This window comes from Lipophrys pholis, assembly GCF_963383615.2.
Source record: "Lipophrys pholis genome assembly, chromosome: 7".
NCBI classification, from domain to species: domain Eukaryota; kingdom Metazoa; phylum Chordata; class Actinopteri; order Blenniiformes; family Blenniidae; genus Lipophrys; species Lipophrys pholis.
Genome location: NC_137638.1, coordinates 27,373,716 through 27,398,798, shown reverse-complemented (window position 1 = coordinate 27,398,798; position 25,083 = coordinate 27,373,716). Strand labels below are relative to the sequence as shown.

General features: G+C 43.9%; 1 protein-coding gene across 1 annotated transcript in view; it reads right to left on the bottom strand.

Moving 5' to 3' along the window:
• zdhhc8b (zDHHC palmitoyltransferase 8b) overlaps positions 1 to 24,135 on the bottom strand; it is a 73,255-nt gene extending 49,120 nt beyond the window's left edge. The window contains exon 1 of the mRNA XM_080467697.1: positions 23,873 to 24,135. Coding sequence (XP_080323823.1) covers positions 23,873 to 23,976 — 104 coding nt within the window. The 5' untranslated portion in view covers positions 23,977 to 24,135. The remainder of the gene's footprint in view (positions 1 to 23,872) is intronic.
• Positions 24,136 to 25,083: the final 948 nt, after the last annotated feature.

The window sequence follows — 25,083 nt, the reverse complement described above, 5'->3', positions numbered from 1 at the left end:
AATATTCACACCTGCACCTGAATGTAGTCTCTAAGTTTAGGTTGATTTATCCGCCCCACAAATGTTCTTTGGATATAAGTTCATTAATACTACATGAAGCAGCAGAATGTGCTGATACAAAGAGGAACGTTATCAATGTGCCGTGATTAAGTGGAGTCAGGCTTCCCATGCTGCACGGATTAGTCAGGGTAAAGCAGGCGCCGCATTCGCTGTCCCCTTGCCACGACTTCACACCTTTTTATAGCTCTGACAGGTCACAGTTCACACCACCACACACATGCAGCTTCGTGGTCCAAAAAAACCAAAAGGAAAATCCTCAGTTCAGCACCTTGCCCCCGGCCTGCCCCGGCATTGTGTGCGGACAGCTTGTTGTGTAAACTCCTCTGCATGTTTGTTCTGTCCATTTCAGCTGCCGGGTCTCGCAGTCAAAAGAAATGTCAGTGCATCTTTGTGCAGAAATGCCCATACTTGGCATTTAGCACAAAGTGAACACGACGTTGCGTTTCATCTCGGCGCTGACTCGGCTTTTTCTGTCTGCCGGGAAAGCTCACCTCCGCCCCACGTGGGGGGGGTCATTCTAATAAAACACCCTCAGGCTTGAGCCTACGCGTCGCTGTTCTCTGGCTGGCACTTTTATAATGGACGTGTCATTTTCAGGCTGGGAACGTTGGCTTGGCAGGTGACAGATAACCTGTGCTGCCCCAAAGTGCCGACACACACACACAGCGTGACAGGAGGTAAACTAACAACTTATGAACAACCAATGAAAGTCCAGTATCTGCTGTTTCAAAGATAAACTATGAAGCACAAACAATTATTCGGTGTTATTGGTTATTGCACTACAAGTGCAAGGACCGTATTGTATCTGAAGGAATTATTATTATCATATGTGTCGGGATGAACTGCCTCTTTTTGAGGAACTGGTCATGTTTACAAAACTCACCAAATTTGGCACAAACCTCAACATTCGCCACGTTCCAATGTGTGTGGGTGTGCCAGGGTTTTTTATTTTAAAAACCAAAACAAAAGCTGTGATTGTATTTTTGGCAGAAGAGTTGTGTGTGTTTTTTTGTTTTTTTTAATCCAAATGTGTATTTGACAGCCTAATCATTTCTATGTGATAAGTGTTATTTGTTCCCACTAGAAGAATCAGAGCTTTAGACTTGCATTGTTTTATTCAGGCTGTTAAGTACTGGACAAAATGTTTCGACCACCAGACGCATTTATTATTCAACCAGTGTCCAGTTTCTCCAGCTGCTACTGTTTTTCCAGGTGAACTGGGTTTATACATGATAACCAGCCTCTGCTGACTGAGGAAATGTTTGTGCCCATGATTTGGGACAGGTGTGTGTGGGTGTGGGGATCAGCAGTTTGTTATCCTGCAGGGTTGTTCCTTCCAGGCCGGACATGAAGCTCCCGCCGGGCTGGCCGAGACTCACGCTGCTGCAGCGCTGCGCAGGAAACACACAAGACACGCTCCTCTAATTAAAACTGTCCGAAAAAACATTCAGAACAAGTCAGAAAAAGAAGCGCTGACATTTGAGGAGCAATGCAATGAAAGATTTTTGCAGCCGGCCTGGTGGCAAAGTGGTTGACGCTGTTGTCTCACAGCAAAAATACCAGAGTTCGATTACGAACCATGGTCTTTCTGTGTGGAGGTTTCATGCTCTCTATTTCTTGATCAGTTTCTAATTCCATGTTTGTCGGAGTAATCAGTGATTTTAACTCCGCTTATGTGTGTATATGAGTGTGTGGGCGGTTGTAATTTAGTAATCTGCTCTGGGGGTGATGCACATTTTGCTCATTCTTAGCGGGGAAGAGCTCCAGCTCCCCTGATCTCATGTTGGAAAAAGGTGGTTTGCTCCTTCACACATAACTAAGATAATCCTTAACATACGACTGCATTTAAATTTGCACTGAAGTGAGCCGGTTGCACTTTTTGCTTCTTTTTTCATAGGAGTGTTTTATTACCATCTGTAAAGACATAAATTGTTGTTTTGCCATGTGTGTGTGTGAACATTTTTTTTTTTGCTTAACTAAAGAATCAACACATCCATCCATGCATCCCTGGCTAACCAGTCAGACCGCAGCTAATCGGGGTAAAAGGTCAAGGCAAATGGCTGCCAGCCATTCATTCTAACATAGTTCTTCCTCTACTGTTGTGTATGCTGGTCCTTCTCTATATTAACATGTAATGTTCCTGAAAAGATCCGAGTTGTAATTTGTGGTGTTTATGACACTCGCTCACTTGCCAACTACTTGCTGAGCTTGCATTTAATTTTATGGGATCTAGTTCAGTTAATGACAATGCCAGGGTGAGAGGTGTTTCTAATATCCTGATGCCTTCATGAGTCTTTATGGGGAAGATGAACTAGAAAACAGGAAAACTCTACACGAGGTCCAGGGCTATACCATTATAGACTGCAAAAAAGCAGATGGGTAAATGAAGAATAAAGCCTAAATAATATTCTTAGCATCTCAAACATTTTTCATGCGCAGACATATTTCTTTAAAAGTACCATTTTGAGTCCAATGTAAAAACCGGTGGGTAAAAAACAGAAAGCTTTTCCGAACAATTTAGTGGAAACAAAACAAACAAAAAAACCAGCTAGTCGTCAATTAGAAGACAAAAAGCTACAAAATATAAACACGGGGGAGGAGGGTTAACAGACTAACGCCTCTCTGTAGCAGCAAAGAATGGCTGGAGTCGCATTAAATATTCCTCCTGCTGCTTCTTTGAGTGACTCAAAACACCATCTTGAGGTGCAAACCTGTACTGCAAGACTAAAAAGTAAAAAAAAAAATTTGACATTGCCTAACTTTACATGATAAAAATGAATGTCCAAGTGTGTGTGTGTGTGTGTGTGTGTGTGTGTGTGTGTGTGTGTGTGTGTGTGTGTGTGTGTGTGTGTGTGTGTGTGTGTGTGTGTGTGTGTGTGTGTGTGTGTGTGTGTGTGTGTGTGTGTGTGTGTGTGTGTAAATGCCACAGGCCGGAAAGTGGACTTTGGAAGAAAGACAAGTCACCAGCAGACTCCTGATCTGATGCAGGTCTCCCAGGTCAGTAATTGCAGCCTGGACGGAGCGCCTGCCAGCTGTAGCATCGCTGCACAGCCCTCATTAGGCCCTGGCATCAAAGAAGCTGGCAGCAGCCGAGCGGCAGAGTGGTGATAAGACACTCCATTTCCTGTGTAACGCAGCAGGTGGTAGAGGAGAACAGAGGTCTGATCTCCATTACGAGCCAATGAGGATGTCTCCAATGTTCAGATTGATTCAAAGCTGCGCCGTCTCATCTCCTTAATACAGATACGTCTTAATTTAATGAGCCACCGAGTCACCCCAGAATCAATAGCTGGGATTTTTCACAATAATACACCGTGAATCAGCAGAGATGAATGTTTCAGCGGTCTGGCACAACAAAGAACCCGAAGTTAACTTTGATAGCATCAGGAGAAACGGCTGAAGAAGGAAATCTCTTCAAGTGCAGCAAGATGTAATATCTATAATAGTCGTAAGGTTCAGAAAGTTTAAAGAAAAGTATTAATGTGTCGTAACCATAAACAACAAATACAAGGTCCACTTGCTTGTTCTTTGTGGCGCACCAAATGTGTGAACTATTCATTCAACGCCGCTCCAGTTTCCATTTAAATTGACAGCTGTGAGAAAAATAAAAAATACTGAACCTTTCAGTAAAAAGAACTACACTGTCTCCCTGTGTGCCAATAAATAGGAGCGAGTGGCCCGAGGCTGCGACACATAGGGAGCCCCGGGATGACGCATGTGTAAAGGTCACTCTGTACACCCCTGCCAAGCAGTTAAATAATCCATTTACTGCCTGAAGTTGTTGACATTTGAAACACTGCATTTTTTACTTTCACAGGTCTCCAGTCAAAGCAAAGAAAACTGAATCTCTGGATTTTAGGGGTTAATTTTACACACTTGCCATTTTTCCATAATTTAATGTTGGATCGGCTTTTAAAAACACATTTATTTTCTGACGGTTGACAGAGTGAGATTACAGATTTACACACTATATTTGAAGAAAGCAGCTGTGAAAACACACTTGTTGTTGTGCACCATGTTGTGGAAGCCTCTGTTACCTACTGGTAAGGCAAATATCTGTTTTAAGACAAATAGAAGCTTAAAATATTACAACTGACATGCTTTACGGTGCAGGGAAAAGAAACGTAGAGAAGTGAGACAAAATTCTCATTGACTGTGGGAAATGTAAACTTGAAGTTACAGGAGTTATTTCTGTTACGCAGAGGCCACACTCCCATCACGTTTATGGGATTTAGCTTGCGTATTTCTAAGACTCATAACTTTGACACCCTTCATGGTATCTATAAAATGCAAAAAACTACTAGAAAGCAGAGGCTCTGAGGTTTGCGTCTATATACGAGTCATCACCCAGGACTTCCAGTTACCTTGGGGAAGAAAAGGGGCAGAAGCTCTCGCTGATTGGTTTAAAGCCATAAAATCTAAATAAATCTAAATGTCCTAAAAATAAGAATTCATACGACTGTCCACATATGATTGTTTACAGAAGATTTCTTTCTTAAACAAGAAGAAAAACTTGATCTGATGCCAGTTTTAATCTTAAAGATGCACTTAAATCATCTAATGAAATCAAAAACTATTCATTCTGCCCTCCCAAAGATGGTAAAGTAAAATTTTGACTAAACGTTTTTGTGTTTTGGTATACATATATTTTCATATTTCAAGTTTTAGTTAACAGTAACATCAAATGGGAAAGCTGCTTGTGAGATGTGTTCCTAATCATTTGGATGCCAGATTGACAATCGTATGAAAGGCACAATATTAGGGATATTTTCCAATCCCGTGCTTTTTGCAACATCACAACCCAAGAGGCCACATAAAAAACAAAGAAGGAAGCCACGCTTCTCAGTCAACCGAAATCTACCCAATATCATGAAGCATACCTTAATAGAAGAATGTTTAATATTTTTGGCATCAAATTCAGTAAATAAGTGTTTGGATGCCCCAGGTCATATTTACTATTTACTCTGAATAGAGTATTTGGAAGTAAAGTTTTTCAGATTTTGTTAGCCATCACCTTGAGAATAGGCACCAGACCAACAAGCATAAACTATGTGTTCATCAGCCTCATCAGGGACTACTAAAGGCCCGGATGTGGCTCGCGATCAATACAAGCTCTGGATTACAGATCTGGACACGATGAAGATCATCCTTGTTGTGCCAGAGTAGCACGTTCTGCAGCTTTCACAATAAAAAAATATCTAAATGCACAAATGTGCCAATGAAATTCCAGTAAAATCTGAAAGTACCAACCAGAACGCTCCTTCTGGTCCAACACTTCAACTAATGATGCCCATCTGGTTCAGGCTGATCTGACCTCAGCTTACAGGACCAGATCAGCCTGTGAACGCGGGGCACATGCGGCTCGGAGAGCAAAGCAGCAATGCTCGTGACGCACAGGTGTGATCGGCGGAGCCACTTCCCCACCTAAGCCCCGGACCCATCTGTTCCATTCACAGCCATCAGAGACGGGCCGGGGCACTACGAGCCAAGAGATGATCTCTGACCTCACGCCAGCAAGAACCCAGGAAGTGTAAAATAAAATAAATAAAAAAGAAAAGAAAACGCAGCAGCTCACGATATCGCCAAGAAGTAAACACTTCCATCAAATTCCTAAAAGGTCCTAAGATTTAATGATGTTTGCACTCTTTATAAATGATGATGTGTTTGGCCGAAGGGGGAAGAAGATAAAAAAAAGTTCATCATCGGAGACGTTTGCTGGGTAAACTTGGCCGTGCTGCGCCGGGCTCTCCAGTCGGTGCACATGGAGCGGTGATAAAAATGTCTTCTGGATGTGGTTTGAAGATAAGAGCTGGCGGCTTGCCCACTCAGTGAGCCCAGAAAAAAAAAAAAAAAGCTACTGATGTTCCCCAGTCTCAAGGCAAAGGTAAACTCCCGCACACTCCCAGCAGCATGTGTTTAACTGCAGGATCCTTCGACTGTGGAGGCGCTTTTCCTGTTTATTTATTCTGCTTGTCTCCGTAGAGAAAGAACAACAAGAGAAGAAAGTGAAGATAGCTGCTGATTGACAACTACCTGCCCGGTAGCCCTGTTACTCATTTCAATGAGAGTGAGAGAGAGAGAAAAGAGAGAGAGAGAGAGAGAGAGAGCACTGTGCTCTAGTTTCAGGGGAGAGTTAAAAATAGGCCTCGCTCAGTCACCACTTAGCCTGGCAATGTGGAGGCCGGATTGTAAATGAGCACAGTGAAGTGCTTGAATGGCAGCCCTTGTCGCCGGCTCTCGGAGCTTTGACGCACGCACTGAATGTAAAGCAGCAACACACACACACTGCTAATGATTGGGTAGAAAACACACTTATCATGCATTAAGGGCCTGTATGCGGCTCAGATAAACACAACAACTGATGCTGTGCAAGTATGTGTGGAGGAATGAATCCATATAGTCGCTTGACAAGTCAATATTAAAGCCTCCTGAAGAGAAACTGCGAAAACTTTACTTTTGCTCTTGACTTGGAGGCGAGCGAAGCAGATGAGGACATGTCACACTCTGTCACGGTGTCTGACTGATGACGAGCATCCGAGAGTGACCGAAACCGGCTTCTGGACCGGCGCGTCAGTGGCAGAGAGCCTCGCAGGTGACGTGTGATCCGACACGGTCGGGCTGAAGCGGCCAAACAGACAGACGACCGCTACCAGCAACCGCACGTCAATTACGGCAGTCTGTGCCTCACGTGTGCAAATCCAGTCACAGCTGGAATGTAAGCAGAAGCTCCATGCCACTCAAAAAATAGCTGCAGTACATTTATATAAAAAAATAAAATTATTCTGGTCCACAACAGTGACATTTATGAAGCCCCTGGGGGTAAAAGACGGCCGCGTCACTCCGCTGTCAAAAACTTTCTCCACCGTAGATTATAATTAGCTCCCACTTCATGTGTAACCAATTAAGAGGCGAGATCGATACTCTTGCTGGTTCTGCCTGGGCTTCATTAAGCGCATGGTGAGGCATCGCCTCCACAGGGCTTAGAAAATGGGTTGGCGGCATCAGAAAAGCGGCTGCAAACAGGCTTTGCTGCGTAGCCGAGCCACTTAGGTGCTTTAGGCAACAGAGAAGAGGTGAATATGTCAATGGTTAACATAAAAGTGTGTAGGGTCACGTTGTTTAGTGGCATCGGCCGAGAGCATCCGTTAATGTCCCTGCTAATCATAGCACTTAAAGGTTCACCGGCTGTGTGAGACAGAAAAGTCTGATTGAGCCTTTTAGTGTCTCGACATTATCAAAGCATCAAGTGTTTGAGTTCGGGAAAGCGCTCGCAGAATGAGGTGAGAGGTCATGCCAGGCTAGGACGTGACCCAGAGTCTGACCCGGAGAGTCTATTAGCAGCTTGGACCTGCTTCCCGGCTGCCGTTGGGCTCCGGGTCGACAGACTGCAGCCGGAGCGAATGTCACTCTGACTTTTGCACATCAGCAAAATCAGGCAGCAGATTAATTTCCATGCTGCACAGCTTATCATCGCTGCTCTAGCCGGTGTCTGGAAAGCCACAATACAAATCCGTGTAAATATGTTGCTATTCTTATCTGCTAATTTAACGGCGCATGGGTGTAAATGCCTTTTCAGAAGCTTTTCCTCGCCGCCAAGAGTCCAATTATGTGAGTCACACTGGATGATCCAAAAATTCTGGAATGGAAACGGTTACATTCACACAGAAACAATACGAGGAAGTCCAATAAAGAGCAAAAGCTTAATAGTAATAAGGATTTGAATATGTTGGTATTTATAACTTGTTTCTCTCATCTTCAGTGGTTTTGCATTTCAGAATCACTTGTTGTCGCTCTACTGCACAAACACACGCAGTTTCTATTTTCCATAGTGCAGGTAGCATCTCAGCTGGGTTTGCCTCGTGTGAGCCGCCTTCTTGTCGTCGTCAGCAGAACATATCCAGCATTTCAGAGATGTTACGGACGTGTTAGTTAAAGTCAACATGACTAACATCATGACAAACTCCTGAAACCACCACACAGACGTTCCCATTCCTATCAGAGACGGTCTAAAAATATTATTCCCTGGGAATCCGCCGCGTAAACAAACACGTTTCCTTGGGAGGCTTGTCGTTTCTGTTTTTCCTCTGAATTTCAGCTCTGCATATCTGCATGTGTTCGCCTCTTCCAGCTGCCACCACACCTCAAATGGTGCCACATGAAAGCCGGCTTCACGGGCAGCTGTTGTCACGTTCCCTGCCACCCCCAAACAGACCCTCGTTTCAGCCGCCCCAGACACAACAACACCGGCTCCTCGCCCGTCGCTGAGACGACAGTTTCTTTGGAGTTCGGGGCCGAAACTCGACATTTGAGCTCCGCTTGCGTTGGGGCTCCTTGGCGTCTTTACTTAGACGCGGGAGTTATAACAGCTGCTGCATCGACCTGAACAATTGCTTTCGCATGCTGGAGCCACTCTTAAACCAGGTGTAGTTCCTGACTGCTCAGCAGTTTCCCTTTATTCTTGCTCCTGCTCTTCTTCTTTGTCATCGTCCTTTAGGGCTTTCGATCAAATCAGTTGCTGATGTGTGGCTCCCTGGTAGGAGATTCAAGCAGTTTCTCCATTCAAACTTCAAGGATAAACCCCAAAACACGATCAAATTAGTCGAATAAAGCTTCCTGGAGATGCACTTTAAGAAATCGTGTGAGTTTATTATTGGTGCATGTGGATTTTATAAACAGGGTATAACTGCACTCGTGCTGCATGGTAGACCGCCAATCATCATCATTATACATTTTGCAAAAAAATTGACTTAACTTCAACAATTTATGTTTCCATGCTCTGTATGTCATCATATTTGGCCAATCAGAGCCCGAGGTAGGGTTTAAATTAGATCACATTTCGTTCCATCTGGTTGCAACAGAGCAGAAGTTTGTTTGTACCAAGTCGTATCATGATCGCTATATTCAAAAGCCTTATTGCATCGGGTTTATATCACCAATATTTTGCAGCTGTGGACTGTACCAATTGGAGGTGACGACTGCTACAGCATGCTTCAGTGTGCAAGAATTAAAATGTTATCCTGTACGCTGCGGGTGTCTTCATGTAATTAAACAAAGTGAACCAGGAATTGAGAAGTTGCTCTCATGGCGTCAATGTGCAGCATGGGAAATAGTCTCTAACCTCATTTAGCCTCTTTGGAGATCTGCAAACTTTTTGATGCAACGCTGGTGCCACTTTGACCGTTATGTTATTTCCCCCTGCAATTCTATTGGTTGGTGGGAACCAGTCACACTGTGCACAAGTGACATTTCTGGCACCGTTATCATCTCACTCTATGACCTAAGTTCACAGATTTAAAGCAACAATCAAAGAAATTGTCTTGATTGCTTATATATTTTAACTAAGATTGAAAAAGTCAGATCAAATAATGTGTTGAAAATTAACTTGCGTATATACATGAAATATGTAAAAAAAAAAACTGTGTCAGACTCACTTTAAAGAGCCGCATAACCCAAGGTTTGCCAAAAATAGAGTCGGAAACTTTGTTTTGAAAGTGAAGTGTGAGCTCTGCAGGGAAGACCTTAGACTAAGAATATTCAGCACATGTTCAGGGGGAACTTTTCAATTTGCAGCACTCGACGCAGATTTATGCTCACAGGAACGAGAAACGTCACAGATAAGCTCCGTGACACAGAGTGATTTCATTAATACGGAGATCGACTGTGCAAACCCAAAGCCAAACCCACAGAGGAGCTTTACCGTGCCACAGCGAGCAGATTAATAAAAATAAAACGCATGGGCTTCCCCCCTTCAGACAACTTCCCCTCGTCATAAATTGAGCGCGTTCCCGGTGTGGAGCTCCAGGGATTGACAGAAAGTTATCGCAGGTGTGTATGCAGCACGGGTCCTCGCCTTACTGCAGCATTCTGTGCTTCACATCGGTGGATCACGACAGCTACGACGTTATTCAGGTTAAAACTTCCACAGAGGTGAATCCAGGTTGGGGGAAAAAGAAGACGCAAGCAGCGTCTTTACAGAAACGCATGTCAGGGCGGAGGAGGGAGGCATTGAAGATTTAAAATTCAGGCGCACAAGTACATGGATAGAAACTCGTATGGCTTCGTATGACGATCGATGACGCAAACTAATTGATATTCACAGCCCATATTCAGCGACGATTAAAGCCCATGGGAATGAAGCTGAGAAATACATTGCAACTGCTGCATTATCTAACTTGTTGAGTGGAATTGAAGCTGAGTCTGATACAAAGAAAAGAGGAGTTTTCGAGATACTCGGTTGAGTCAATAATCAATGGAACCTTCAAACCTTCACAGAAGTTATTGAATCAAACCCAGAAGTATAACCACGTGGCAGTAGATGTCAGCCTCTGCGTGCCGGTTGGCTCTTGAATTCACTAGCAGCATGCCTGTCAACAGGGAATACTATTAAAACAATTTAAAGGATGATCTGGATTTGGCCGGGTGGCTAATAGTTCCACAGCAGTCTAATCAGGACTTTAGCAATTATTCACACTGCTGAGCGTGCACATGGTGGCAGGAGTGACGGGGGCGGGGCGCTCTGACAACCACAAAGCCTCCTGTTCACGTCAGGTCTGATCAAATGCTTTGGGGCTGCTGAGCTCACTAAGCATAAGCAGGTCATTGGATTGGCTCATGGCTGGAAGCAGGGCAGATTAGGATCCTAACTTTGAGTAAAGCGGCACCCGGAGGCTCTTGCTGTAGATCACTGGGTCACTGTTTGGGTTTAGGTCCGCTGGAATAAGCAGTTTTTCCACACAGCTCGGACTCTGGATTTCACTCAATCTCAATTTGGGATTTTCAATTACTTGTTTCCACACTAAAAGGTAAAACGGATAGAAGTTGCCCTTCTGTCGATCCTGCCCTGGCCTTCAAGTCCACTCTAAAGCAGCGCATGTGAAGTGAACTAACAGATTTGTCAATAGAGTAGCTTTCTATTGTGCCGAGAGACTGAATTAAAAACATGTGACACACTCCTTCCCTCCTCATGCGTTTGTGGTTTCAGTGATCCAGTGCTGCTGATTGACGTTAATATCAAGCTGCACTATAACAGAGGAAAGACCAAGTTCATCTATTGTTTTGTTTCATATCTCGAACTTCCTGGTCGTCTGGAGGTTTGTTTTTCCTTTGTGATTTCCATTTTTGTTTTTAATTAGGAGGGGAAGCTCTGGTTCTTACAGTCCACCATGTACTTGCCTCAGGACTCTTCTTTCTTAAGCTCATTTTGACTAACCCCCTTCGATTTACACCGATTACTGTAAATATATTTGCCTTCGTGAATCCTCAACACAGATTCTCCCAGTATTTATTGAGGCCGTAATGTTGAATGTCATAATAAACACAGTGAGCAGAAACATTTTTGGTTCAACCCACAAAGCCACTGAACAACCCTGTGTGGCATTTGTAGTGGATGATAAATGGACTTTACATTTCTTATATTGCACATTTGAAATTGTCGGCAGTTTCAAGGCACATTACAAGATCAGTCACATTCACACACAGACACACACACACACAAACCAATGGTGATGCAAGGCCAGGGAAGGCCTGTCTGCTCTACCAACACGGGCTCTCCCAGTACCCCAGCAGAGTGTTTTACTGGTTGGTATGCTCAGTGATTGACAGGCTGGCAGAGCAGTTCGTTTGTAGACTCTCACGACTCTGGGTATTGACGGGTCTCACATGTTGAACCTTGAAACGATGACGCGGCGAATGATGACTCTCTATTCCTGCGATGCATCTCGCGGTTGGGGACAGACCATTAGAGTTTGCTCAGCTGGTCTGAACATGCGTTTCATAGTTGCAGCAGCGGAAAAACTGAACAAATTTGCAACACACTGAGTTTTCGTAAGTCAAACGATATCAACAGTGAGCAAACTGAAGTGTCACTCTGGAACGCTTTCCCACAGCGAACCCGACCTAACCCGACATGACACTTGTAATCCCATTCAGCTTGTGAGCGCACATAACTAATGGATTCTCACTTTAGCAAAACCCTGACATGATTCTGCAAATACGCTGTCGCTCTCTCATTACCTGTGCTACATGAACCATAAGTCAAAATAAATGTCGATCCCATTAATCCCTTATCCAGGATTCATCCTAGTATCTGAAACTATTTAGATTGCTCATGTATACAAACAAAACCTCAAACGAATTACACACCAGTTAGTTACTGAAGTGTTTTTAGACCTAAACATCCAGTTTAATTTGGTTTTTACACCTCAGCACCTGTGGTTTAAGTTTTACGAGGCTCCTGAAAACAGAGAAAAACAAGCAAAAGATTAGTGAGAGCTGCAGAGCTCCACAACATACTGCAAAAAAAGAAGAAAACACACAGCGGGGCTAACCGCTATCACATCGGAATGAGGAAAAATGACATGCAGCTTTGCTTTGGCAGCAACTGAGCCGCTGCAGCTTCGGTATCACTGCATTCAGACTCGACGTCAAACATCCTGTGCTTGTTTTTCAGCCGAAGAGAGAAAGACGATGATCTTCCGCGCACGGATATAAGACCGAAAAATTGCCGGCTCTTCCTCAGAACAGTTCACGCTGCACGCGTGTCGTGCCAAAGAAAACAGCGTAGCAGAGGAAAGCCAGCGCTCCGAGCCGGCTGGACGCTACCCGACGGCACCGTCTCTGTCCCACATGTGGTCAACAACTTCCTTCCACCGGGATCAAGAGTGTTAATTCACAACACCAGTTTTCATATCATCTGTCAAAGGGTGTACTAAAAATAACACTGCTGCATTGTTTGGTTAGAGAGGAATGACGGTAAAACAAACCGATATGAAGACCTCAAACACAGGTGGGATTGGATGACCAATAATACACCATTATTACATAATGTGGCGATACACGTGTGATCAGAAATATCAACCTGGCCGCACAATATATCGCAAATCTATTGTTATTGTGATATCAACATGCGCTATATATATATATATATATATATATATATATATATATATATATCCCCAAAGACTAACTACAACAACTTTTAAAGTTTCCATGCAAATTCAAAATGACTTAATGTTTAGTAGCAAAAACACAATCTACAAATAGTATAATTAATTTATAGCCTGAATTATTTCATAACTGTTGGCCAAAGGGCAGAATTTTAAAGTCCAATAATCAAGGAAAAATGACCAAAAGCAACAAATTCAACAACCTTTTCCTTTACATCAATCAGCAATTCATATCATACCATCACCCGACAGAATTATCACGTTTACCTGGGGTTAACCTTGGACTCTGTATACAGGTGTGGAAAAAAATAGGATGAGACAGATTGTGACGGGATAAATTCGCCTCTACATCAAACTACAAAGCAAACTGGTAAAAGCTTGAGAGGCGAGCCTGACTGGAGCCCCGCAGGATCCAGAGCTTCAAAGACCAGAGGGACCACGGCAAACACTTCAGATGGACGTATTATAACCAGGTCAGCCTGGAAACATGGTTATATGCGAGAGATACTCGAAAACAAACCAAATTATTTTAAGCAAATATGATAGTATCAAAGACAAAAGCTTCCATTCTGAACAATGTTCCTGTCCAACCTGGCACATCCAAGTCCCACAGTATTTTTAGCCCCGTTTCTCCCTTTGCCAGTTCTGGAGCTGTTACAAGTTCCACTCACCAGTCAGCCATGCACAGAACATTTTGGAGGGCTTTTTTTTTTTTTTCTTTTCTCCCCTCTTCCCACTAAACGGTTGCCTGCTGCGAGTGGAAATGACTCTGATGAGAGCAGTGAGAGTGAACCACACTGTAAAAACTGTGGGGCAGGAAACCAAAACAATGAGCTGCAAATGCTGGAGGGGGAAAACCGTCTGGTCGAGTAAAGAGCATCGCTCGGCTGCTAATTATCTGTGGCTTGTAAGTAAACCGGGAACACCTTTCCCAGCCACAGCAACCAACCCAGGAGGACTGCAACAGCTTTAAAGTCACCATGATATTTCATCTACCTATTTAAATGCTTCGTCTGCAGTGGTTGATAGTTTTGCTGTTTATACATTATAAAAGGTGCAGGAAAGGTTGATGTTATCAGTAATATTTAGTAGTTCAGATATATGTTGTTTAAATTAGAAGCGGTCACTAGTTCTCCAAGTTAAATAAGTATTTCATTGAGATGACGCTCTGAAAATGACAAATTGTCAAAAATAGTGAGTATGTACTGCAAGTGGATATTGAGGTGGATTGTAAAATGGTTATTGTGTATGTGACAGTGTTGCTTTGTTAGTTTGTGTTCCTACTCACTTTGTATACAAGTATCTGATAAGTGTCTGATGAAAAAACACTGATCCGCCACCACCGGATGATATTTCTGACAAACACGAGAGAATCCAGTTGAAACATGTCAAAAGGTTTTACTATGTGTATTTAACTTTGGTAGTATCCTCTCATCTATTTTCTCTCAAGCATTTTCCAACTTACGGTCATAACTCTGTGGCTCCATAGTGGGACGTTACCACAGTTTCTTCTTTCAAATCATTAAAAATAAACAGCAGAACATGATTACAAAGGTCAAATACGGCACTATACTGTATTCCAAGAGTAAACGAAACTAAATGTGTCCAAAATAGATAAACATACAATAAACGTGTAGAAAATCATCCATCCAAATCTTTACTACTTTATTGAACAGAGTGATGCAGGAGGCACCCGTCCATCGCAGGACAAACACATAGAGACAACGGAGCGTGACCAAACTCTGTTTTTAGACTGTAAGTGGAAAACTGAAGATAATCTTAACTTTTTGGAACATTTAGTTTCTACCTGGTATTGTGCCTAAGTGTGAATATACTTCAGAATCTCTAAAGTATCCGTCCAATTTAAAAAAAGAAACGAACAGTCAACTTTGACTTCTTCATTAAGACTGTGCTCGTAAGGCATGTCCATTTTGAATCTCACCCGGAAGCCTTAAAAAAGACTGACTGATAATTGAGGAAGACTTTTCATTTCTAACACATAAGGAGTGTGTTTATGGTGATCTGACTATAGTTATAACTTACCTTACTTATCTATGACACTGTCAGTAAGCATTATCCTGAAAACTAACCAAGGACTTTCACCAGCTACTAACTTATAGGACTATCATGTACTCAATAATCCTTGTGAATGTGACCATTAATAAGCATCAATACCTGCGTAATGAACATGTATAAGTTAAATCAGTTTGAATCGTGCATGAAAACCTTCCAACAAACTGTGGTGAATGCAGATGTGACCTCGTGACTGGAGGTGTACATTATAACCTGAACAAAGCCGGTAACACGTGGCGAGGTTTCAGGTCAAGACTGGCAAATGAAGGCTGGCTGTGTTCGCCGCTCCCACTCATCTTGTGCACACTTCAAAAAGTCACAGAGATGCGGAAGACCTGCCCTCGTAATCACAGAGTCCATCTGCCCGTCTTCCAGAGATGAACGCGACGCGTAAACACCGGGATCCTCGACTCGCTCCGGGCTCCTTCATCTCCCTAAAAGCCGCTCCGTCCGAGGGCGTTAAGACGCAGAGTGCTGTTGCTACTCATTACCAGTCATGGCCTCCCTCTGGCAAAACAACACGAGGGGGGAAACAGGGTGGAGACACCCAAGGAGGGAGAGGCTGGAGGGCTAAATTAATCCCACATGTTCCACAGGAGGAACCTTTGCAGGCGGCCCCGGCTGCTTCGGCTGGTGGGAGGGGCGGTGGGGTTTTAGCACAACTCTGAAAGCACCTCGCTGCACTTTCCCGCACCTTTTTCGCCCACACGCTGCTGCGCGCTGGATCCACATGGATCCATTTAGCTCCACGACGGCATCACAAGGCGCAATTTACCTTTTTGGCAAGCACAAGAGCCTCGGAAAGTCGCTGCCTCAGAGAGAGAGAGAGACTCTGAATGGAAGTGGGGAGAAGAAAACGGTCCTGAGCTGCAGAGGCGAGCGAAATGAATGGAAACGTTCCCCCCCCCCCCCAACACTATTGATCCAGACAAATTTAAGATGCTTCCTTACTGTGCAAATCTCATCTGTCTGATTCAAAAACATAACAAAAGGACGCACAAGCAGAAAAACACAAGTCCACCGCCCGCCAGAACGAGGACAAGCTAATTTTAGAAAGCACTGATTTCTACTGGAGCTCAACATGTGTTCCAAAATCATCCTCAGAACAAGATGCACAAATTAGATTACCAATCGCCTGCTGTTGCAGGTTAGGATGTTCATGTTCTGATTCATTATTCATGCTCGTTTTCCAACAATGGTTTCATCCCGTTAGTGACATGTTGTTTTAATCAAATCTTCTTATTTATATACTGGAAATTAGAAAACTGTAGACCTTTCAATTTAAGAGGAAACACTAAACAGTAATATATTTTAACAGGACTCTGCATTCTTAAGGAAACTGTGGCCAGGAAAACAGGTCACCTGTCCACAGTGATCAATAAGATGAGGAAAACCTGCAACCACCGAAAAAAAAAGTGTTTGTCTGGTGGATTGGTGATGAAGAGCCGAGGAAGAAGATCCATCAGCATTATCTTAACCTGGATGTCCTGCAGCGACAGGACGGCTGAGGTGCGATGAGATTAAATGACTTGGCCTTTTATATTCTGGATGTCTTTTCCTCATCAACACTGACGGCGGGACTCAGCTGGATGAAAGCTCTGGCAGCGGACTGACGCTCTGCCGCACTCGGAGGGAAGAAGAAGAAGTGGTGGAAGTTCACTTATGAAAACTTTCCCTTAAACACTGATTCAATTCTACAATAACAGTAGTATGCTGAAGAAGGTGATCAAACTGCTCTCGGGCCCCTCTTCTGGAGCACGGCTCGCCACTAACTTCACTCTGATTGGACACAACAGCTGGACATACCTTGGCTCGACACACAGGCTGATATATGGTGGGTCCTCATAATGGAGGACAGGACTTGTGAGTGTGTGTGAGTCTCCAACATGGACGTATGAGCTGTTTTATAATGGAATCGTCACACTCTCCTGGATCGTTATTAGATCAAGAAAAAGCACCTGAAAGTCAAATTTGACCTCATTACTGTGAAAACTTGCAGCAGGTAAAAGTACGGAAGGAACAAAAAGTTCCGGTGATGGAGGGACGCCTCTCACTATGCTCCCGCCTACAACCATTAGAAATAATTGAATTACCTGACAAACTATTTAGTTACTACACCAGCAACAGTAGCAGTTACTTTAAGAACCAGTAAAAAGACCAATTCATTCTTAATACAATGCTGAATATACCCACACACAGTCAGGGAACTTTCTCCAAGACGTAAATAATCACAAACTGGAAAGGTTCCTGTAATTGTTCCCAAGAAGTGCAGTGGGCAGGACATTTAGTGAAGTAAAAATAATCTTGTCAGGTGAAGAAACTACAGAGAGCAGCTCAGGCTGACGTGTCACGGCCGCATGAAAGAAACAGCTTTTTAAAGGAGCGTCTTCATCTCCAACATCAGGATGTATTTTGGGTGGAACATCTTATGAGGGCAGAGCACAAACATTTTATGACAAAAGTGAGATATTTTAGAGAAACAAACGTTTTTTTTTAATGTGAATGAGAAACAGAGCGGGTGGTTCTAGATCCAGCTTTGTCCAACGATCCCAGCTGACAGTCGCACACAGTTTAACACCTACGGTGAATTTAAAGACACCAAACAGCCTCAGACATGTGTTTTATGACTGGAGAAGGAAGCCAGAGCACCAGGAATTAAAATAAAACAACAAAACAAGGAGAACATGAAAGCTCTGTACAGAAAAGCCCTCAAGCCCGGACTTGAACTGAAGATAATCTTGCTGTGAAGCAAGAATGCAAACCACTACACCACATTGGTTAAAGTGTCATAATTATCAGGAAAATACCCCGAAAGAAGCTGTGAAATGACCATAATGCCTGTATTTATTACCAAAATATGCAATATTCATATTGCAAAAGACTGACTGAAATGCAGTAAATAGTTTGTTTTCCATACAGTTCGACTAAAAATGACAGATTATTAAATAGAAAAGTGCAAATAATTATGACTCATATGTGTGATTTACTAACCAAATGATTTCAAGCCGAGTCTGAAAAGCAAACCTCGAAGCACAAAGACAATTAACAGAATTTACTGAAGTATTGATCTCAAATCATGTCTCAAAAACAACATTGTGAAATATAAACCAACAATCATCAATAACAACAGAACTCTGTGATTCTAACAGGGATAATCTTTTCCCAGCTTTTGTTTTTCCTTTTTATATTCTGACAAGAATTTAGACTAAAAGGAAATAGGTGAGTTTAGTGTAAAACTTTTAAATGTTTCACTAAATCACACATTTTTATATAACTACATTTATGGTGAAGAATGAAAATGTAAGGACAAGTTTGATTCCAAAACCATAAGTGTAACAGCAGCTGCAGCCTGACGATAAAAACCAAGCAGGTTTTAGATTAAATGGCTGTAATTAGGATGAGAAGAGTTCCACTTTTTTCTGCACTCTCTTTCTATATATATATGTAAACAGCTGTTAAGCATCATATCTTAAAATGTGAAAAAGGGAGGGATTCATTCGGCCTAAATTACTACTTGTCGTGGATGAAAGTTGCAATGTGGTTCAAAACCTTGTGAAAACCCAAATAGCAACGACCAGACAGAAAGAAAAAAAAAAAGAGCTTCAGGTCAGTTTTTAAGTTCCTTTCTGAAATCAGGCTCCTTCTCCAGTCATTAACGTCGACCTGTAAGTGCAGGAGTAACACAGCTCTGCTCTGCAGCTGTCAGTCACTCCGGGGTCGGGATGGACGAGGACCTACAGAGGAAATTACACCGTTATCTAATCTGTTGAAGCGAGCCACACCACAACAAACAAACTGGTTCTCATCCACAATAAAAAAAAAAAAAGAGAGACATCAGTTATCTCTACAAACCTGGAGACTGCACAAGATGGATTTGATGAAGAGGCCGAGGGGATTCGCTGCCCCCGTGTGACTATCTGCTACTTTTGGCCTCCTGCAGATTATCAAAGTTTTATCCTCAGTGTGACACGAGGACAGGATGAGTCCTTATCCACCTCAGAGGGGCTGAAAACCAAGGCTGCGACCGAGTGCAGGGACAGAACATTTCCAGGAAGAATACTAATGATCTCGCCTTAAGAACTGAAATTTTGCCACCCTCATAGGAATCATGAGGGATTTTTCTTTAAAGGCCTACTGGGTTTGAATTGTGCAACAGCATGTCCAGGAGAGTCTGGGTAATTTCTCAGTATGCTGTGGTTTGTAGATTTGAAAGATGCTCGTGAGCGCCGACGCAGAGACTTCTTTCAGCCAGCTGGCGAGTTCCTCTCCCTGAGAAATGCCTCTGCCCTCGCGACGTCCAGAAATTGGCCGGAGATCCTCGATCGCGCATTTAAATAAACAAACACGACCCAAATCAGTCCCTGTGTCACACTGGCGATATCTAAAACTGGCCAAGATTGTCCGGCTCCCACAAAGCGGGCATAAACAAGACCTTCCAAAACCAACAATTCATTTCACTGCAGTCGAACGCAGCGAGCTTGGGAGCCACCAGCCACAGGAACCACAACGGGCTGTAATGGAGACCAACAGCAAGCAGCGAGGCGTCACGATTACAAGCTGGTTTACTGAAGCGCCTGGATATAGAAAATTAAACAAACCAACTGAACAATAGCTGCTGCCTTCATAATCACACACAGGACAGGATCAATGAACAAACACCCTCATGCTCTCAATGCATATTACACAGAAACCTCGTGAACAGTGGACACAAGAGAGGCTTCCTACTTTACAGAGAGAAGCAATTTAACAAACACTCTTCCTTTTTGAAAGGTTTAATTAGTTTCATATCATCTGAACAAAGCAGGGACACTTGGTGGGGTATCGATGTGATGATGTGCGATGCCGTTGATCCGACACCAAGCTGGTATACGATACTGATATTACAACACTTGTGTGTCCGTGTGTGAGGGGCGTCTCCCCACCTGGACACGAGCATCACTCGGCGATTCATCAAAAACACGTAATGCAAATATCAATATTCCAGTGCAAGAATCGGCGGGGGGCGTCTGAAGTATCCAGATTTGGGTGTAGATCTGGGGGTGTGGTCGTTTTCATGTGTCTCAGATTAATTGGTGGATTTAAACAGCATACAGGTGCGAGACTGCCTTAAAGCCAGAAGGTGACCGGTTCAAATACAGCCAAGGTCTTTCTGTGTGGCGTCTGCATTTCTCCCCACGTGTGTGATTCCTCCTGTAGTCTGATTACAATTATGTGAGTTGGATTGCCCCTTGTGTTTGAATCGGGGTGGGGGAGGTTGTCCGTCTCTCTGTGTTCGGTGTGTAACGGATTAGTGACCAGTCCAGTGTGTCCTCGTGACCCTGACTCTGTCCAATGAAGCAGCATAGAAGATGATGTATCGTTCTATGATGTAGAGCAATTTGAATTCTGCTCTGACACACCAGCCACGATGACCAACAGCCATCTAACTTAGCCAGAGATTAGTTTCACTACGAAGCGACTGTTGACCTCAAGTTAAGAAGAAAAAAACGACACTTTTAAGGAATTGTTAATAGTGGTTTAATCTTCTTCTACCAATCACTGATTTGATTAAGTTTTTAGATTTAATAGATTATTATTGCTGCAAAAATGTGACATGGAGTTTTAAAAGATTAGTCATTGGATGAGAAGGATAACTGGGCGATGGACAGAGGACAAACCAAAACAGTCTCTGCAGCTCGTTGTTATTTTAATGGAATGCCTGACTCACATTACACTTTAACTACGCTGCCAGATTAGCCGAGAGAAGTGTTTCTACCACCTTAATGAGGCCCGTTTAATTGTTTTGCTCAAACCGTTGACAGGAAAACCAAGTTCCTACCAAATCAGCGCTGTAACACTGTTCACACTGGAGTGTTAAGTCCCACCCTGTGTACAGAGATAACTTAAATATAGGAACACTTGTCCGGCTTATCTCGGTTCCTCTCCCAACTTTTGACAACTCTGCACTCTCTCGACGCGACGCAATCAGAAATGCCATTGAAAAGCCTCCACCAGAACCTCGGAGCGATTGGTGGGACCTGAATGAAGTCGGATTCATTGAATGTGCAGTGAAAAGGAGGAAACAGATGTGGAAGCTGGAGATTAGATGCCTGCCGGTCCTGCCCCGGTGTGCGGCTCTGCCCTCGGCACGGTGATATTGCAGGGCTGCAACCGCCACCGTCCACCACCTCGCTCGTAACTCACCGCCGCACGGCCAAAAACTGCTGAGCACAGGTCTCGGCCAGATGATCAATGGACTGTTTCCACGCATCTCGGAAGTGTCAACTATTTGGCTTAGCGACTAATGATAATGGCCAGACTGGCAGGGCCGCTTCCTGGACAGGTTGTATGGTTGGCGTGTGGTCAAGTGCAATGATGAAGCCATTCTGAAGAGTTAGTAAAAAGGCAAAAGGAAGCTTGGTTTGAACAGCAAGAATGATTATTGACACAAGAGAAAGGATTAAGACACAGTAAAAGAGAACCTCTTCTTATAACACAGAGAGAAATGGGATGATACTACGATGGATGAGCCATGACTAAAAGCTTAATTTATCACCGGTGGGTTTTTTTTTTTTGTGACGAGTGGAGATCATGCTGCGAGGAGGTATAAATAATTCTGTACTAATGTGTTCTAATTCAGTCTCTGTGGGAAACACAAACTGTCAGGCGTCAGTAAGCCGAACACAGTAACCCAGCGTGGACAGTGTGAGCCTGCGCTGGCCCCGGTTCTCATCCTCCACGGCCCATATGACACCGAGTAGCCTGCTGGCGGCAGCAGGACCTTTAACACAGTGCGGTCCAGGAATAAAAAAAGATTTGTGTCTCTGGCATTCTGCATATATGTGTGTGAGTATATATACGAGGGACGGGTGCAGTTTCTCAGTTTAACCCTTTATCGTCGGGGTTTACGGGCCCTACGTTCCCACATTTGCCCTTGTGGCGGGTTATTTTGGTTTGACAGATCTTGAGATTAAATGCGGCTTGCACTGGAACTGTGCGGCTTTGCACTGTGGACAGAGACGAGGCCTGGCCGGGTTCAACATAATGGACCGTATATGTGTGTGTGTTTGAGAATAGGATGGCCTAGTTTGAACGTGTACTGCTCCCCAGGGGGTTCCATTATACACGACTCAATCTTCAGCGCCTTTTACTCTGGAACGAAGGAGCAACAAAGTACAATCCTAATCCTCACCACTGAGCCATCTGCTGGGGGGATGAATCTTAAAGCGCAGAGTGACATGAACCCTAGAAGACGGGCGGCTGATAAAAGCTCCAAAAAGCTCCACGAGAGGCAAACAATAGGCTTTCTGCCAAACCGGCAAACCTCGTATTAAATCACAGTCCAGTCGCCCTGCATCAGGACTTGTAAATCAGGACATTTGTTTATGCAAAAGCCCTGAACAGTACAGCAAAGAGAGTGCTGGGACGTCTAAAGACACAACCCAACCTGCGGGCGGTGCAAACCCACAAACACCATATGTTTCCTTCAGTCTCAATCGCTGACCTGAGACTGAGTGAAAAAATAAAGCACTAAAGTGTTTGCTCTGCCGTCTGCTGATAGTCCAGGTGGGACCAATCCTGCTCTTACTGTATTTCATTCACACACGATTAGGGGGAAGAAAGGAAAAAAAAAGAGAACACACACAATATGCAGCTGGATCAGATTAGCATGAAAACGGCTCGTTTAAAAACAAAGATTTTGCACAAGAGCAGACGAGACAATAGAAGAACCCAGAAGAATCCCAGTAACAGCGCCACTGAACCATCCCAACATGTAACATGTTTCAGCTGTGGCACATGGAGAACACTGTGAACACCCCCCCCCCCCCCAGAGGGCCAGGTGAACACACCCAGCAGTTTTATCCCTCTGCTTTAGGCCCGAGTCTACATGCAACAGGAAGTGGGCGATTCGTCCCAGAGAATGTTCATCTTGTAAGTCAGACGGCCCCAGAAATGATTTCTGCTCCTCAGATCGCCTCGCCGATCAGGAGACCCGATTTTATTGATAACCCATCCACCTGAGGGGTTAAGCCCCGGAGGAGGAGGGAGGATTCAGATCAGAGCGTCACTGCTGTTCTCTCAGCAATGTATGGCACCAATTTCCTCATCCATCACATCCTGGGGTGTCAGGGACTCGTGCAGCTTCCTACTTGGTAGTCCTTGACAGATAGTGTGAGCATGTAATCATCCTGACTGCAGCATGGATGCACCGCAGTCACCTGCCTGTCAGGAGATAGAAATTCACTTTAACTGGATTTAGAGCCGCTCCAGGGACACTGAGGACCTGTTGGGCCTGGTCACATCCTGCAGTTAATACTCATTTACTGCATTTAGAGAGCTTTAAATGAGACGCAATGGGGAATAGCTGGGAAGAGTCCAAACTGATTGTGAGGATTTTTTCAGCAGCTTACTGTCCCAACTGAGTGTGGCTGAATGACAACCATAGGAACTGAATCACACCCAGCCTGTGGCAGGTCTTTAAAGGGGAGGCGGGTATTTGTGGCCTAATCTGCGGTCTCCTGCACGAGCACAGCCTTGTTAAAGTTGCACGGCTTATTGGAAGTTTGCCTTTGCGTGAGGACGCACGTGAAGGTTGTGCAAAGGAAAACACCCCAAACAAATACGTTTCTAACCCGCTGCTGGAAGATGCATTAAACACTAATCTTCATCCCTCCTCTTAAGTGACTGGATCCACCAATGCAAACTTCCATCTGCAGCCCACCCGGGTGCGTGCGGCGTGCGGGGGACGCACGGTCGGTTCGGACGCACGGAGCGGTGCGGTGCGGTGCGGAGCGCACGAAGCGGCGCAAACTTACGTGAAAACGAAAAACAAAGTGGTCGATCCCACCAGGAGTGTGGCAGCGGTGGACACTGGGATGTATTTGGTGGGTTTAAATCTCTTTCCAGCGCTGTTGGGCATTCTGTAATTTCCACATTCCTCAATTATTTAGTCCGTGTGGAGGCGCATGGAGAAAGAAAAAAATGAAACGGAGGAGCGGGAGGGCGATCCAGTGAGCAAATAAAACAAACAATCCAAAAAGAAAAGGGACAACCAGCTAACGTTGAAGCCGCATAGATCCTCAGACAGGCAGGCAGGCAGGCAGGCGGTATGACACGGATCTCTGTGAAAGCCTGGAAATCACACCCTACAATCCAGCCCACTGCTGAGGTCACTGAACCGCTCGAAAAGGTGGAGCCTCAAACCCTCAAATATCCTCCACAAACATGTCCGCTTCACCGGAGGGCACCGCTGCTGGGAGATCTAATCAAGTTTCCTTGAAATTAATTCCCCCCTACTGGCGCAATTATGCAGGGCAGTTAATTATAGAGTGGCGTCGTAGCGGGTCTTGAAAGTTTAACTCCATGGAGCACCGGTGTTACGCACAGATTTGAGTGTTGAGGGTCCACCCCCCCCCCCCCCCCCCAACACCCACACCCCCCGTGTCGCGCGCACTAACAGATACCTAATAATAATAATAAGAAGAAATGTGACTGTTTTATGTACAAGTTTTATAGATCCGTTACTTATATTCTAATGAGGAATGAGTAGATGATGGATTAAACCAATATTAAAATCTTTAAAACATAAAAAATACAATGCTGCACAAAATATTACAGTTATCATTAAATCAATATACGTATTACAAAAGACTGAAATCTCTGACACTGGGATCAATTACAGTTCCATGCATTAATACTTAATTAATATAGACTGAAATGTACAGATTAAAGAAAAGTATGATTTCTCACGATTAAGTCGGAAAAAAAATGCACAACTGTTTAAATGGACCACAGGGTAGAAATTAAAAATACAAAAAAAATCAAGGATAGATGACTGAAAACTACTGCTCCACTTCTGAAATGCTGATAAACAAACAATAAATAGAATGAAAAAACAAAACAAAACAAAGCAGTACAGTGGGGGCAAGAGACAGAGCACTGTTATTTAAAGACACAGAGACATTCATATGTCATTAAGTACTTCATCATTTTGATATTTGCCAATATCGTCTCATTTCCAATGTTT